General features: G+C 35.9%; 1 protein-coding gene across 2 annotated transcripts in view; it reads left to right on the forward strand.

Annotated features, from left to right (window-relative positions):
• The window catches only part of LOC106067664 (uncharacterized), a 56,364-nt gene that overhangs the window by 15,902 nt on the left and 23,409 nt on the right, over window positions 1-17,053 (forward strand). For both annotated transcript variants that reach the window (XM_056007800.1, XM_056007799.1), the window contains 11 exons: window positions 1,093-1,251; window positions 1,876-2,044; window positions 2,416-2,540; window positions 2,685-2,754; window positions 3,282-3,389; window positions 3,487-3,578; window positions 4,596-4,763; window positions 6,186-6,323; window positions 9,335-9,452; window positions 13,240-13,355; window positions 15,698-15,854. In XM_056007800.1, coding sequence (XP_055863775.1) covers window positions 1,093-1,251; window positions 1,876-2,044; window positions 2,416-2,540; window positions 2,685-2,754; window positions 3,282-3,389; window positions 3,487-3,578; window positions 4,596-4,763; window positions 6,186-6,323; window positions 9,335-9,452; window positions 13,240-13,355; window positions 15,698-15,854 — 1,420 coding nt within the window. The remainder of the gene's footprint in view (window positions 1-1,092; window positions 1,252-1,875; window positions 2,045-2,415; window positions 2,541-2,684; window positions 2,755-3,281; window positions 3,390-3,486; window positions 3,579-4,595; window positions 4,764-6,185; window positions 6,324-9,334; window positions 9,453-13,239; window positions 13,356-15,697; window positions 15,855-17,053) is intronic.

Consider the following 17,053-nt stretch of genomic DNA (forward strand, 5'->3'; position numbering starts at 1 on the left):
CATAACCACCAATCAATCGCTTAACCTCTTCTTAACGCCGCCTAGGAAACACACACACTCTATAACATCCCTTTATGTCAGAAAGATGCGCCACCCCCAATTGGAGATACAATGTGACAATGTTTTAAAATTGAGTTTCTAATTGCTAGATCTACTTACAGGGCGGGCTATTCGACTCGAAACAAATATTACAAACAACCCGCGAAAATTCAAGGTCAGGAAAGAGTCGGCGCTTATCGTCTGTTCCCCCCGCCCCTTACATTCGGCAGCCTGCGTGCAATGCACACATCAATAGGTAGCGGCGGCCCTGTTAGTATGAGATTCGAGACTTCACGTGTGGCTCAGATATTGAGTCTGGCGGAATCGTTCTCACTAACAGAAAAAGGGTCAAAGGCGAGTAACTGGCGCCTTAACCAGTAAGCTTCGGGCAGGAGGGGCTCGATAGCCATGGTTGGCTACACAGGAGAATGAAAAACTCTGAATTCAAACCTCTGTTGCCTTGCAGCTATATTCAATCATGGGGAAAAATCAGAAGCTGGCGACCCTAAGGCAGTTCGCAGCACCCAAAGCTTCATTCTAGCAGAACCTGCTTCGACGCTGACCCCAAACTGTATCGGCACTGCCGTTCTTTTGGATACATCAGCTGCGGGGAGAGGGGGGAACTGATGTGTGGGCGACATTGTTCTGATCACAGCTAATGCCCAGGCATTCATGTCACTGAGATGATCCATAGTCGCTTAGCGACTGAAGAATGCCATAGAGAGAGTATGAGATTAATCTGAGTAGAGAAAATGTATCTTTTAGTTATATTTGTTTGACATCTATTTTACTTTTTAATCCTAGCCACATTGGTGTAGATCTTCAAACTTCTTTACACTGATTTAGCAATTTTGTTTTCTGCTGGTAGTTAGTTGCTTGTGTTTGTGTCTATAGTGTTACTGCTGTAGCAGTAATATGCTGAAGTGGACAATCGTAGTGAAAATGAATGTCCATTTGCTTAGACCAATAAAATAATCTTATCCTATTTTATCTTATGCTATGATTAAATTCTTGTTGAAGTCTTTTTCATTATGTGATGCTTCTCTTTCTCAGCTTTTCTGGGTTCCTGGGTACAACGGTGCAGTCCTTGACGTCTTCCTTTTGTTGAATCGTAAGCAAACGATTGAGATCACAATTAGATCCAGATCTAGACGCCAGAAACTTGGATGTATGAAGACCAAAGTCTACATTTGTACGACTATGTATCGAGAGGTGAGCACACCTAGAATACAAAATAAGTTAATTTAAATAACTTTAGGATCTTTATAACAGTAGTCTACGCCTAAATAGCGTTATGTGTTTAGCTGCCCCAGAAAGGGGAATAGCCGCTCCGCTATTTCGTTTGTGGTGTCTGTATGTTCGTTTGTCCGCCCGTCAGTCTGTCATGTTTATATTTCATTTAATAAAAACTATTTATTTAATATTAATTGAAAAAGCAGGAAAGGCTATCTGTCTTAAGTAGGAGATACGTATTATTTTTTCATGACATTTATTCATACAGCTTTACGATTTCTTAAAGTAAAATTATGACTATATAAAATATTACTTAAATCGACCACCTGTAGACAATGGTTATATCTGCGCTGAATATGGTAAAATAGCTAGTAAAAATTATAAATACGTAAAAGTGTACTTAAATCGACCACCTGTGGACAATGGTAATATATCCACTAAATATGTTCAAATAACTAGGTCGCAGCTGCGACTGCATATCTAGGTGAAATACTGCACTCCTCATTCAACACCAACTTGATGATATTGACATAATAATAAATGATGTAGGTATTGTATGTTGTTTTTTTTTCAAATCATTTGACTGTTGACGTGTATCTCCAGGACGAAGGGGAAATGAAACAATTGTTAGAGTCATTAGGTCGTGTCAACTTGGCCCAGCAAGAAGGCGAGACGTACTTCGAGTCACATATTTTCTTTGATGCTGGAGTGCGCAACAACAAAATTTCAGAGTTTCCACTGATTCTTGTCTCTTTGTTGGAAGAAACTTTAGGTAAACTACTAGTCCTAATAATATGAAGAAACTTTGGGAAACTTTTGTTGAGGGCAATACATTGTGTGCCATCAAATATTCTATTTTTACCCAATCTTTAAACACAAACACAAACAACGTATTATTTTTGTTATATCAAAAGAAAAATAATGAGTTATTAAGGGAAAGTATATATATTTTTTTACAATGCAGGTTACCACTTTAATATAGAATCCATCCACTTTTTAAATTCAAATCTTTGAACTAGAGACAGTTAAAGACCTGATCTACTGAAGTTTGCACTCCACATTCTTTAGAAAGTGTTGACGTTAAAGTCTGTAATATTTCAAATAAAAGTATTCAAGAGAAAGTGTATTTTTTTCCCCACAAAGGTGTAAAACCAGAACATTGCACAAAGGTTGTCACACCTTATGGTTTAAAGCTGAGTTGGGGGCTACCTTCCTATAAAACCAAAGCCAAAATGATATTTAGCATTCATTTAAAGGATAATACTCTGGTCAGTCATTTTCTTTTATGTATAGTTAGTATTTGTTAATTGTATATTTTTTTTTTTACAATAATTTCTAGAAGCTGATGAACAAAAATAAACTTCTTATATTTTCAACTTTTGTTGTTCTGGTCATGTATTTCTGATGTGCAGGTGAAAAACAAAAAGCGATGGAGTCAAGTGATGTACATGTCTTATGTCCTAGACTTTCTCAAAGATTCCGGTAAGTCTCTTAAACTTGCACACCAGTTTACGACATTGGATCTAGATCTTTATAAGTCAGTATGTGAATGTCATTATCAATCATTGTTGAAGAGGGGCGCTGACGCAGTGTTCCAACTGCTCTGTTAGTTTGTCAGTATTTCAAAGCGGAGCTCCGTTGAAACCTTCATTCAAAGTGTCCCAATGTCTATAAGGTTTTAAGATATAGGGGGTAACATGGGGTCCTTTCTTTGGTTCACGCATGTCAAAAAAAAAAAAGATGGGGATTGTTCTCACAAGAGTGAGTGCCTTTACTTAAAGATTGTATAAAGGTGTACACATACCTAAGAAAAATATTATTTGATTCTGTTGATAAACTCAGAAAATTCACTATCTAAAGTGGTCGATTTGTTCACAATGATAACAATGTTTGGAATCGTTTGAATTAAACTATTAGTATTACAGTATAACTCGTTTGAAAATATGTTGATTTTTAATTTATGGAGTTTTAACAGTTAAATACATACATTCAACACCTCTGTCTGACAGCAACAAATGGAGGGGAATCCTATATCTTGACAACTGATGCCGATGTCATGTTTACACCTGACTCTGTCGAGGCGTTGCTTGACCTGATGACCAGAGACACTTCAATAGGTTCGGACACTTTGTCTATATACTGTATGTGAACATGGTATATTGTTTCATAATATACATATAACATATGTATACCTATAATACCTACTCTCGACAGGGGCTGTATGCGCCAGGACACACCCGATGGGATATGGTCCACTTGTTTGGTATCAGGTGTTTGAGTACGCTGTTGGTCACTGGTTTCAAAAGGTAATTTTTCTAATTGACATAATTACGTTAATTAAGTATAAAACTTTTACGGCACCGTGGTTGTGTGACAGAGCGTATGACTACCAAGCTAAAGGTCCTAGCTTGGATAGTTGGATAAATATTCCATTCTTATTTTCCCCCGAAGCTCTACTGGATACATATAGCTCTTTGGAATAGTAAACACATGAAAGTTTGTAAGCGTTTCCATACGACTATTTTGTTAAGTGTTGGCAGCATAAACGTGTTTCTGTTTCATATACTGGACTATAATGAAAGTCTTAAAAAATGGAAAATATTTTATCTTAGCATTACTAATATTTATGACAAATAACAAAGATTACTTTGAATTTCTCTTAACTTTATATATATATATATATATATATATATATATATATATATATATATATATATATATATATATATATATATATATATATATATATATGAATCTAAAAAAAAGTATAAAAATGTTAACAGGTTAAATGCAATGCATTAAAATCTCACCTGTCTATGAGTTTGAAATTTATACCGTGATAACAGAAACTAAAAAGAAAATACATACTGTAAGGCGGAAAGGGGGGGGGGAGAACAAGTGGTATTCACCCGTCACAAAATAGCAGACCAGACCGTTTTGACCAAGAAAGATCACTCTTTTTTATTTCTATCTCACGTAAAAAAGAGGGGGAGGGGCGGGAGATTAAGTAAACTTCTCAGTAGTAACTATCGAGGCGACAGAGAGCACAGCTCAGAAAAAAAAGAGGGGTGGGGAAGAAAGCTTCACTCTTCAGATGACATTTGAGCTTATTGGAATCGGGACTCTTCTCATCGATTGCACAAAACTGGTTTTATAGTCAAGCACTTTAATTACTCAGCCACCATGCTATTGATAGAAAAAAACACACAATCAATGCATTTCTATTTTCCTAACACGACTTGTGATAACTGCTGAATGCATAACTTTATCAATAAATTGACCTCATTGATTGTCTATTTATTTTGTGACATTAACCCATTCAGGCCTCGGAGCATGTTTTGGGGTCGGTGCTTTGTGCCCCAGGATGTTTCAGTGTGTACAGATGCAGGGCGCTGAGTGATGTCCTTCCTAAGTACTGTAAGAAAGTGGAGTCTGCCTTTGACTTCCTGACTAAAGACATGGGAGAAGACAGATGGATGTGTACTCTGATGGTTAGTTACCTGCCTCATTGCCGAAAACGTCGGAATATAAAAAATTAGCTGTACTTGAAATAATATATCAAGAAGATTCTCTGTAGGGCCTATGATGCAAAGTAGTATTCTCATAAATTTAACAACAGACTAAAAAAAATATTCATATTTAAATACGAAACATTTCAGCTTTCACACATTGATCTACATTACATTCTACAAATAGACATTAATTACATGAAATTACGTCGACAGCGCGTCGGATTACTGAGTGGGGCGGATTATAAAAGTGTTGGACTATGAAGTATCACATATAGTATTTTTTAAAACTTTAGGCCTATTGTAGCTGGAGCCCAGTAAAATATAGGTCAATATGTCTGTCACGAAGTTATTGCATTTTCTCTTTGACATTTACTAAATTAGACCAAAATAAAACACATGGAATATAATTTGATAGGAAACTGAAGTGAAAGATTCTAAATTTGTGATTGACAGTGGAGAAAGAAGATTTCATCAAACGGGGACTTTTACAATTATTACTTAATTAAGAATAACGAAAATGATATGAGAGGAGACATGATAACTGACCCTTTGCTCAACTGACCCATTGCTCAACTGACCAATTGCTCAACTGACCCATTGCTCAACTGACCCATTGCTCAACTGACCCATTGCTCAACTAACCAATTGCTCAACTGACCCATTGCTCAACTGACCCATTGCTCAACTGACCCATTGCTCAACTGACCCATTGCTCAACTGACCCATTGCTCAACTGACCCATTGCTCAACTGACCCATTGCTCAACTGATTGAGATTATTGTTTAATTTACTAATAAACTTGTATTAACAATATGAATTTGCTAGACTTTATTTTAAGGCGGAATGAGTTAATTAAAGGGAAATAAATCGATTTCTTCACAAATTTACAACCGAAACATTGACCAAATATCTGTTTAATTCTAGCAAATACAATACATTGACACAATAGCTTTCACTAAAAAAAGTACGTAAACTACTGTTAAACTGTCCAATTTTCAATTAAATCATTTTAATTCTACTTGCAAACTATTTGATTGTTTGAACAAAAATTATTTCATTATAAATGCTAAATTTTTGACGCATTTGATGTACAGAATACAGGGTTGTAGGATGGTAATCTATGAGGACTTATGATCTCTCTACACTTTTTAGTATTCCTTCAATGCTTTAAGTGACACAGCAACAAAGCAGATGTAATTGTGGTGTATATTAATGCAATTAACTTTATCTTCCCTTTAAGGAAAAACTAATAGTTGTCGAAAAAAGAAACTAATGATTAAAATATTATTTATGTTTTTATTTTTTTATTTTTTTATTTTTCTTAAAGAAGAAAAGTTTTAACAAACAATTCACTCATACACCTCTTTGTATTGCCATCCAATACGACATCCATATTGCTAGGTACAAAGTGGATGGAGAATTGAATACTGCGCAGCTTCAGAGAACAGCACCAACTGCCCCGCGGAATTCGAAGAGTTCTTTAAGCAGAGAAGGCGTTGGATTGCTTCAACCCTGGCCAATTTAATGTTGGTTATAAGGGTATGTATGTATTCAAACATTACTGTCAGAGCAATTGATTGTATTTCTACATATACTTTTTTTTTACTGCCATGATTCGATTAGAATGGACATTAAAATATATTAAGTATAGGTAAGAAAGTAGGTGTCAATTCACTTTGTTTGTGCATTTGTGCATTAAGTTCATTTATTTATGTTTCTAAGTGTCTCTCATCCTTATGTTTACTGTTAACTTAAAATCAAACTTGCTCGAAATTTAGACAGTTACTATTAATTACTGAATATTTAATTTTCTTGCAATCACCCACTCTCTCTCTCTATCTCTCTTTTAAATATATATATATATATACATAGGTTTAATACAATAAGTCCAAATCCATCAAATATGACACACAATATCTCTATATATAATTCGAGAATAACGAGAAGTCAAAGAAGAAATGAAGGAAAGATCACTCTTTTATTTTTGTGGATAGAGTTATCTAACGAAAAAACAAGAGGGGAAGGGGAAAAGAAGTGGTATTCACCCGTCATAAAATAGCAGGACCGGACCGGACCGGACCGTTATGACTAAGAAAGATCACTCTTTTTTTATTTCTACCTGAAGTAAAAAAGAGGGGTGCGGGAGAACAAGTAATCTACTCAGTAGTAACTATCGAGGGACAGACAGCACAGCTTAGAAAAAAAGAGGGGTGGAGGAAAACAAGTAATCTTTCTCTTTATACATTCTATAATTTGACTTAAATTATGTGTGTTTTCCATTTTAAATGACATTCCAAAATAACAATATTTATCTATATATTTCCCGAGATTTTTCTTAGAGTTTTCAAAAGATTTAAAGAATTTCATAGATTTCCAGGATTTTTTTTGTATATTTTGCAATTTCATGAGATTTCCTGGATCTCTTGGTAAATCAGGAGGCCGCGGGATATCTGATTTAAGATATTAAATGGTTTAAATAATTTATAAACCTAGAACTAGCGCGGGTCCTATGAAAGTGCGGGACCCATTGCGGTCTGTAGGTTGCAGTGGCCTAAGGCCGGCCCATGCGGGACAAGACGCACTCACACCGACTCTCTAATCCTCGATGAAAAGGTCATGGAAAGATAGTTCTTTTCTTTCTGCAAGTCGGACTAGAGTTACCCCTTGTAACTTTCGCGGCGACAAAAAGCGCGGCTCAGAAAAAAAGAGGGGGTGGTGGGGAAGAACAAGTAACCATCTCTGTATATATATTTCTCTAAGTCGCCCAACCATTTTAGGTATCCAATCAAAGAAATCTAGAAGGTCAAAGTTACAAAAATAATTATCTGAGAAGGTTCCATGATTCTGGAACTTACGATCAAAGAAAGTATAAATTAGAGGAAAGTCAGTTAGACGTGGTCCTCGCATAGTAGTAGTTCTTGTAGAGCGATAGTCCTCGCTTAGTTATCGCTTAAGTCCTCTCTTAGTAAAGGTTTATTCAAGTTTTATGATATTGGCGGTCCATTTAATTAAAGTTTTATTAGTTGAAGTTATATTATCTGAAGTAATATTATTAGTTGAAGTTGAAGTTATACTAAGTGAAGTTTCATGTATCTTTAAGTTTTATTTAAGAAGTATCAAGTCAAGTTGTTATTGAATTGAGAAGTCATTTTATGTGAAAGTTGAAGAAGTATTATTAAAGAAGTTTTAAGAAAATACAGAGAGATGTTTCTTTCTTCATTTCATTGAATTGTCAAGTTTGATAATATAATCCCCGGCAAGTGTGATCGTCACAACAATATTATTCACTAGTCGACCGACGGGGTAGCATACGCCGCTATTTTGCAGGGCCGGCCTTATGTCACATCAGCATATGCGACTGCACTGGGCCCCGCACTTTCATAGGACCCGCGCTAATTTAAGGTGTATAAATTATTAAATTAAACCATTTTATAACTTAAAAAAACAGATTTCCCGCACCCTTCTGTCGATTTACCATGAGCTCCTGGAAATCTCCCGAAATAGCAAAATATACGAAAAAGTCCTTAAAATATACGGAAATATATACGCAAAAATGTGTCATTTTGGGGTGTCATTTAATATGAAAAACGCTAATCCTACGCGTGATAAATAAAAACGGCCTTATGCATTAGCTCTAATTATTTAATCTGTTGAAAGAAGCTTCTCGCGCCTCTAACTAATGAAGAATTAATTGAGGTCAACAATTCTCAAAGATAGATTGAAACATTTGGCAATTCTTACTATTGAGTCTGCTCTGTGTAGAAACACAATTATTATGATATCCTGTATGACTTTGCTACACCCAAGGCTCGTAAAGTAATTCTGTACGTAGTAAAGAATGAAAAAAAGGCATAGACGAATTTATCTTCTAATACAAACTCTTAAATTTCACTTATTATCTGCTTCCCTACCCAAACTTGGCCCCGCGAAATCCACAATAGTTAAGTCCGGCCCTGCTATTTAGTGACCTATGAATATACATAGTAGATTAGTTGTTCTCTTTCCTGACTTCTTGGTCACAATGGTTAAGTCCGGCGCTGCTATTTAGTGTTTGTAAAAAGTTTCGGATGTTCCTTTAGAGTTGAAGATAGTTTACTTCTAGTCCTAACCTCAAACAGGACGAGGGGGGATGGGAGCGGGTAGGGTTGAACCAGGGACTATCGATAAATCCAAACGACAGTTCAGCGCGCAAACCGCATGGCCAGGCAGCCGTCCTTAGTGATGGGTGAATACTACTTGTTCTCCCCCCTCTTGTTTTTTTTTTTTTGTGGGGTAACTCCGTTGAAATAAAATAGTGATCTTTTCTTTCCTTCTCATCCAAACTGTTGAGCCATGAAGAGAATTATATATATATATAGATAGTCAATGACAAAACATGAAATAACAGAACGAAACAAAACAAAAACAACAAAACAAAAAAAAAAGATTAATTTATTAATTTTATTTTATATAAAACGTGAGCTTATTCCTACAGTATTAAGATATAACGGCTGTGATTTTGCGTTCCCCCCCCCCAAGATAAACTTTGTTTAATTTTGTTTCTTATCTAGGAGTGGAGATATATCTCCCTTTTCAATCATCGCCTGGGTGTTGTATTTCTTTGTTATCAAGCTCTGTTGATCTTCTCAACTCTGATAGCCCCCAGTATGGTGATTTTGGTCGTAGCAGGTAACGGAGACTTTTGTAGTAATACATATGTTTTGGCTTGCATTATTTGCTTGGTTTTGCAGTCTACACAAATATTGATACGTCTCTTTAGAATACAGTTTGATAGGCTACCTGGCATGGTGGCTAAATGCTAACTTGCCTAAAATCGTCGTGCTAAAATTATAAAGGCGTCCTTTTTTTTCACGAGAAAATTTGGGAAACTTTGCGTAAAATATTGTTTAGAAAATACCTAACATCTGCTTGGGAAATAAAAGGTGGTATATCAGGGTGTAAGTTTCCTCTCACATTCAACCATCGCAAGTCACATAAAAATATGATATATACATCACTCGCCACGTTGGTCTAAATAGTTAAATGTATATGTTTGTGCAATTTGGTTAAGAATAAGATTATGCGATTGAATTTATGAAAATCAATAGGCCTATACCGGTTAAAAGGTTTAAATCGAAAATTTTTGTTTGATTGAACTCTTATGATAACAATTGTGGCTGGCTAAGGATACCATCAATCAATACCACATATGATATACTGGCTAGTGAACCTCTGTCACGGATGAATGTGTGTATGTATGTATAATCTATTTTTACAATGAAAGTGTGTATGTATGTATGATCTATTTTTACAATCTGCGCGAATGACTGGAAGTGTGTTGGTTGTTAGACAGAGACCAGCTTGTGTGAGATGCAGTAAAGCTGATTAAAGTTTATGTGTTTGATCTAGTGGTTTCATTGTTTTATTTCGTTAACTAGAACTGAACCAGGGACACCTAGACGTATCGAGACCTAAGGTAGATTCTATCGAGTTATTATTATAAATATAATAGGAAAGCTGTGACATATTTGGGGGCTCGTTTATCTAGTTACTTGACTTAGTCTTGGAAGACATTAGGCAGAACTGCGGTTCGCCATTGTGAAAAGGTCAAGGACAAAGAAGGCCGTGAAGTCGTGAAGAGTGTGCGCTCACGTGCAACGGCGGGAAAAAAACTAAATCATCAGCCGAGACGAAACCAGATCAAACACAGTGATAAAACTATTAACACAGTTAATAGCTGCTGGAAAAGAGATGGTATTGTCAGGGACAGCTCTACAGGAGTGGGTGAAAGAAAGAGAAGTCAAGCTGGAAAAGAAAGAAAAAGAAAGAGAAGACAGAGAGCGTGAGGAACGTGTTAAAGAGAGAGAGAAGTGAGAGCTAAAGAGACAGAAGCAAGAACTAAAGAGAAAGAATCTGATGTAGAAATACACAAATTGAGAGTCAGAGAATTGGAGCTTAGGGAGACGAAAGGAGAAATCAAAAAGCATATAAAACCTGTATGGAAACCAAAATTGCCACCTTTTAATGAGAATGTGGATCAAATGGATGCATATTTGGCGAGATTTGAAGTGCATGCTCAAGCTACAGAAATACCTAAAACTCAGTGGGGAAGTCATCTTTACACATTATTACAGGGAAAGGCACTGCAAGCTTGTATCAACTTTCCTAAGAAAGATTTAGAGGAATATGACAAGGTGAAGGAGGTATTGATGAAAAAATACAACTTGACAGATGATGGGTATAGAGAGAAGTTCCATAAAGCTAAACCAGAGAGAAACCAGCCATTCCATGAATTTGTTGAGGACATTACAAGATACTTAATGCGGTGGGTAGAATTGTTAAATACTGAGAAGACATTTGAAGGTCTCATTGATTTGTTCATCAGAGACAAGATCCTCACATCTTGCAATCCTCAGTTAGTGGCTTTTCTACATGAAAGGAAACCGAAAGATGTGCCAACAGCAGTCAAGTTGTGTCAGCAATATATTACTGCACATCCAGAGCAGACAATTCAGAGGGAGGAAGACTTGATAACTAGCAAGTTTGCCTTTGCAGCAAAGACTAATGATAACAGAAGTCGCTTTAAACAAGAATGGAGACAGGACCGTCTGCAGAAAAGAAGTGTTGGTGAAAAAAGAAAATGTTTTAGGTGTTTAAAAACGGGACATTTAGCAGCCCAATGTAGAAACAAAAGCCCACTAAGATGAAATGAGACTATGCGCTCAAGCAGAAGTCAGGAGTTTAAACCTGCAACAGGGGAAGACCAATCGGACATCCATACAATGCGTCAGTTTGCATAGACTATCAACATGGTGAACAATTTCTTCATGAATCTGATCAGATCCAGATGGCTGGAGCTGTAACTTGTGATGCTGGGAAATTAAAAATGTATCCTGGATTTGTTGGGAAAAAATCTATTTGGGTCTTGAGAGACACAGGAGCGACCACAATCGGAGTGAAGAGACTACATGTGCACCCTCACCAGTTGACGGGTAAGAAAGTCCAATGTATGACATTTGGAGGAACAATTGAAGAATATCCCACAGCTGTCATTGACATAGATACGCCATTTTTATCTGGGAAAGTTGAAGCATGTGTGTTGGAGAGGCCTGCAACTGACTTGATTCTAGGAAACGTGACTGGCATAACTGAGCCTACCATCACAGATAGCTACAAGTGGCAAAGGTCAGCAATGTCAGAAGTTACAAATGCGGTAACTAGATCTCAATCTGGTCTAATAGATAACATGGGACAACCGATCCTAAATAGTCAGATTGAACAGCCAGAATCAGATGTAACATCCAGTTATGCATTGAAACAAAAGCAGGACCAAACATTGGTGAAACTTTTTGAATTGACGAAGCGTCCCACCAGTAAATTTAAAGTGAAAAATGGACTTCTGATGAGGTTGATTCTATCGAGTTATTATTATAAATATAATAGGAAAGCTGTGACAACCTTGATAACTGAATATAACAATCGTTGCATTACGAAAACACATAATGTGTTCAGGATAGGAATGTCAGTTGTATTATGAAGATGGCATAAAGTTTACTGTTGTTATAGTTAACTGGAATGTTACAAGAATTAAAAATTCTTTTGGGCTTGCATATGAGCTGCATGGATGAACCAGAGACAACAGAAATTCAAATCTAGACAAGGACTGGCTATATTTGGGGTAAAAAAGAGACAGAACTTCAGAATGGAGTGGAGGGAAGTAACCAACAAGTCAAATAGACTCGAAGAAGAGGCTGAAAATAGCAAATATCCCAAAGCATTAAAACAACTTTATCTTTTACGTTCTTTGAGATTAGCTGTTCTGTAACCTTTTTCTGACTAGATACTATTCTCATTTTTCCCCAATAACTTTATTCAAGTCACTTCTTCATGGAGGCGGACGCTGATGACGAATACTGCTTTAACAATTTTCTTATAAATTTGACAGTTGATGTATATCACTGGCCACATGGGAAAAATTCTCGTTTGACGAATATAAATTTTCAAAGAAAATAAGAAATAAATATGACTTTGGCTTGACTAGAATTAGAAAAATAGTCAGCCAGAGTGTTTCGAAGTTATACGATAACAGAGTAAACTTTATGTTCTTTTAATTTTATTGATAGAATATCTAAACTTTACTAATATTTTTTACGTAAATCTAATATAGATTACATCTACATTCTATATCTAGAATACATCTTATGAATTCTAAAGCAGAAGTCGAGGTCTAGTATTAGATCTAAATGTCTATATTTAAATTAACATAAATAAACATTAGCAAAAGATGAATTTTCACGGCTGGCTGAATCGTTTAATACGTAATTTCACGCAATTGACGGTGTCATAATCATGGGTTCGATACCAGGTTTGAACCAAATATTTTTATTATAAGCTGTATGATGGAGGTATTGTCTTTTAATGTGGAGCACTTTCAAAATGATTTTCCTGTTTTCATTTCATTTTATTTCCTCTACAGGCGGACTTCAGTATGCTTGGAATGTTGACGTCATATCAATGATTCTCCTACAAGTTTTCGCTTGCTTCATCTACACATTTATTTGTATCTATACTTCACAAGATACTCAGATGTTTGTATGTAGGCATCTCGACATTTTATAAGTATTTGTTGATAAAAATTGGTTTACTAATATCTGGTCAAATCGAATGACAGAGAGTTTAAAGTACACTGCTGTGTCTTGATGGAGGACAGAAGTCCTCTGTATAAAAACAGTTTCTTTCCTCTAGTAGAAATCCTGAAAATTCTTCGAGAAACCCATATGTAAATGAAATTTCTGTTTACACTTCTCTTGACACCTTGACGTGACAGTGAGCATAAAGAAAACATTTTTTTGTGTTTTTTTTTAGCGATCCCTGAAAAGGGAAAAGCTGACACCATAATATTTTAGACCATATAAAGTTCTGATGCAACAGCTACTTTTTTGTTCTTTTCTGAAAGCGAAAAATCAATTTTTTAAAATCACTTACGCAAGCAGTTTTTTCATAAAAATACACCACTTTTACAACTATTCACTATTAATAGTAATAGGGAGACTAACATTTACCATACTAGTGTGACACATGTGGACATTGTTTTAGATTTTTTGACAATTTTTTTATTACATTTGTATTGCAAAGTTATGTAAGTTCTGTCATACTAACTACTACATTTACACACACACACACATATGTTTTCTTGTTTTAAAGAGAAAAAATCTATTTAAGTTGGACATTATTTAAAAAGAAATAATAAGTAGTTTTTCATATTATCTTATCTTATCTTCTTATCTTATCGCATGAACTGCAGTATTTTGCTATGGGTATACGAAAATGTTTGTTTTCTTGAGGCTATGAATAATAGATTGAGCCTTTACAAAACAATTAGATCAATTAGATACTCATTATAAGACATCAGTTAGGCCAGGTTCACATCTAACTTCACATTCACTTTCACCAATCCCTTGGTCTGATGGACCGTTGCACCACACAAGATCTGTAAACCTTCTTTCTCCATTCTTCTCTGTCATTTGTATTTGATAGAATTTCATTCTGCTGTTCTTTTTGAAAATAATGAAACCTGCCTTTTTACCTACCTTGGTGGACCACTTCGGGGGTCGATTTTGTGTTTGTGTTTTCACACAAACAGTCTTTAAACGTTTCAAGTTTTGAACCACTTCCAATTAAAAACAAGAAAAACATTTAAAAAAAATACTTTTAAAAAACAATAACAAAACTTATATTACGTGTAATTGTATCAATTAGTTTGAATCCGTCATGTGATTAAAATTTTCATTAATCTTGACTTATAATAATAAATCTTTGCAATTAGAAATATTTTTGCTAATTGTTTTTGTGTATCTCAATATGCTTTTAGCTTTCTCATTACGCTATGATACTATTACTTTTTGGACCAATTAGACGTGTAGTGGGAGAAGGGGGTATCTGGGTCAATCATACCGTCTTCGACTAAAACTTGCTCACTCAGGGCTCAATTCACTACAAGGAAATAGGGAGCTAATTCAACTTATACCACCACATCTGTCAAGTACGATTTCTTTCCTTTGCTCTATACCAAACAAAATAATTAATTACCAAAAGGTTATTAACTAATTGGTTACTTTTTTATTTATTGTTTCTTGTTTTGTCAGGACAAGAAATAATTGTGCAAAATTTCCCATTGATCAGAGATTGAGTGTTCGAGAAATAACGTTTACAAATCTTTTTACCAGGCAGACAGAGTGAGTTGATATAAGCTTTAAAGAAATCATTCACATTACTTGAACTGAATTTTAGGTCAATGAAAGCTAAACTATTAGTCTGTATTGTAATGATGCTTGCTGATTCCTTTACATTGTAAGAAGATACGTCTATTGGAAGACTTTGATGAAGCACGGTTTTAGAAGCGCGAGTTTCTTATAAACTACAGATTACAGGCGCGGTGGTTGAGCGGTAAAGCGCTTGGCTTCGAATCCCGTGAAGACTGGGATTTTTAATTTTGGGATCTTCGGGCGCCTCTGAGTCCACCCAGCTCTAATGGGTACCTGACATTAGTCGTTGTGCTGGCTACATAACACCCTTGTTAACCGTAGGCCACAGAAACAGATGACCTTTACATCATTTGCCCTATAGACCACAAGGTCTGAAAGGGGAACTTTACTTTTTTTTACAGACTACAACAAAGTTCAATAACTGAACGGACAAGGAAGCTTATACTTACCAGGCGGCTGAGAGCCAAGTCTTATGTGTATAGCTATGACGTTTTCTTCGTGGAGTCTTAATGCCAAACTAACTTTTTTTTGCTAACCAGACCTAGCCAAATAGTGTTAGTTAACTGTCTGTATTTCATTTATAATGTTTCTCTTATGGTGCGTTGCGCATTCCATATTTTAGATTGTTATCCTACATTACCTTTAAATTAATATTTCAACTCTTCGAAGGTTTCTAAACTCTACACATTTCTCTACGCCGTGGCCATGTGTGCTGCTGTTGTGGGCACTGCTGAACAAGTGGTAGTGGATATCTCTGAAGAGTCAGGATCGTCCAACGCCTCCAAAAGTTCACTGCAAGTGACGCCATCAGGGGGACCAAACCAGCGTAAGTCGTCTTGGAATCATTTCCCAATCTTTTAAAAAATGGACACTTCTTTTTTTTTAGTTAATAAAAAATCTTTCAAATTCAATACAAAGAATACAGCATTATTATATTGAAGAACATTGCAATAGCCAAAGGTTTTGAGGGTCAATACGCTTGGTCAGTGGTCAAGATCTATCCCAATGTGATGTTAAACACAGTGAACAAAGACTAATAAGTATGGACCAAAAAACTAAAGAATGGCTAGCCAGCGTGACCTGGTCATATAAATTTTCTGGCTGCAACAATTCAATTGAATTAACAAAATTGACCCATATCTTGATCAGGCTCTACATCAAAGGCGGACTGGCTATATGGGCGTTTGGACAAATACCCAAATGTGCTGGAAGAGCCAGCAAAAGGGCCGAATGGATGTCATATGTATTAAATTTTTAAAGGTTTTATTATATTCTGCTATAAAAGGTCATCTGAAGCATCGTGTTTAAAAATCTTGTACAGACTCTAAATTGTAATAATAATTTAATCGAACAGAATTTCAGAACTAATGCAATAGCCACAACCGCAGACAGTGTTACTTTTAGGACCTACATACTTAGTGATTAAAAAACAACATTAGGCCTATATTTCTTATAAAGATGCAGAGTTCCAATGCGTAAAGGTTTCGATACATTATCAAACTTAACATAATGACTTTGAAGAAGGTAGCCAGTTGGATGCCCATCATATGATCCACAATTTATGCGCCGTACTGTATAGATATGCCCGGGCTGATTTTGACTCCCAGTCCACCTGCTATACATGGTCGTAGCCGCAATGCACAGATAAACGTGACAGTTGTCAAATCCAGACAGTCCGATGACAACAAAGAGACACAAATTTTGCAAAACCGTCGTCTAGTTCTTTGCGGGAGTACAGCATCAATTTACACGCTCATATCTATCATTAGGTTCATGTCAGACTTAATTGCAATTTGACGTCCTGTAAAGTACAAGAGTCGAAGCATTATCAGCTACAAGTGTGCCGAAAAATTGTTGAACGCAATGTGGAGCTTTATGTGCAGAAGATTACATTGCCAAAAAAACACACACAAATAAAAACATATGTCCCATGTTTTTTCTGTCACCTGATGCACATACCTTGCCGTGGTGTGACAGCTTGAGTGCCTCAATGACCCTCAGAGCTATACCGGCGGGAGCTCATCA

The sequence above is a fragment of the Biomphalaria glabrata genome, chromosome 13 (genome assembly GCF_947242115.1).
Source record: "Biomphalaria glabrata chromosome 13, xgBioGlab47.1, whole genome shotgun sequence".
Taxonomy (NCBI): Eukaryota; Metazoa; Mollusca; class Gastropoda; family Planorbidae; genus Biomphalaria; species Biomphalaria glabrata.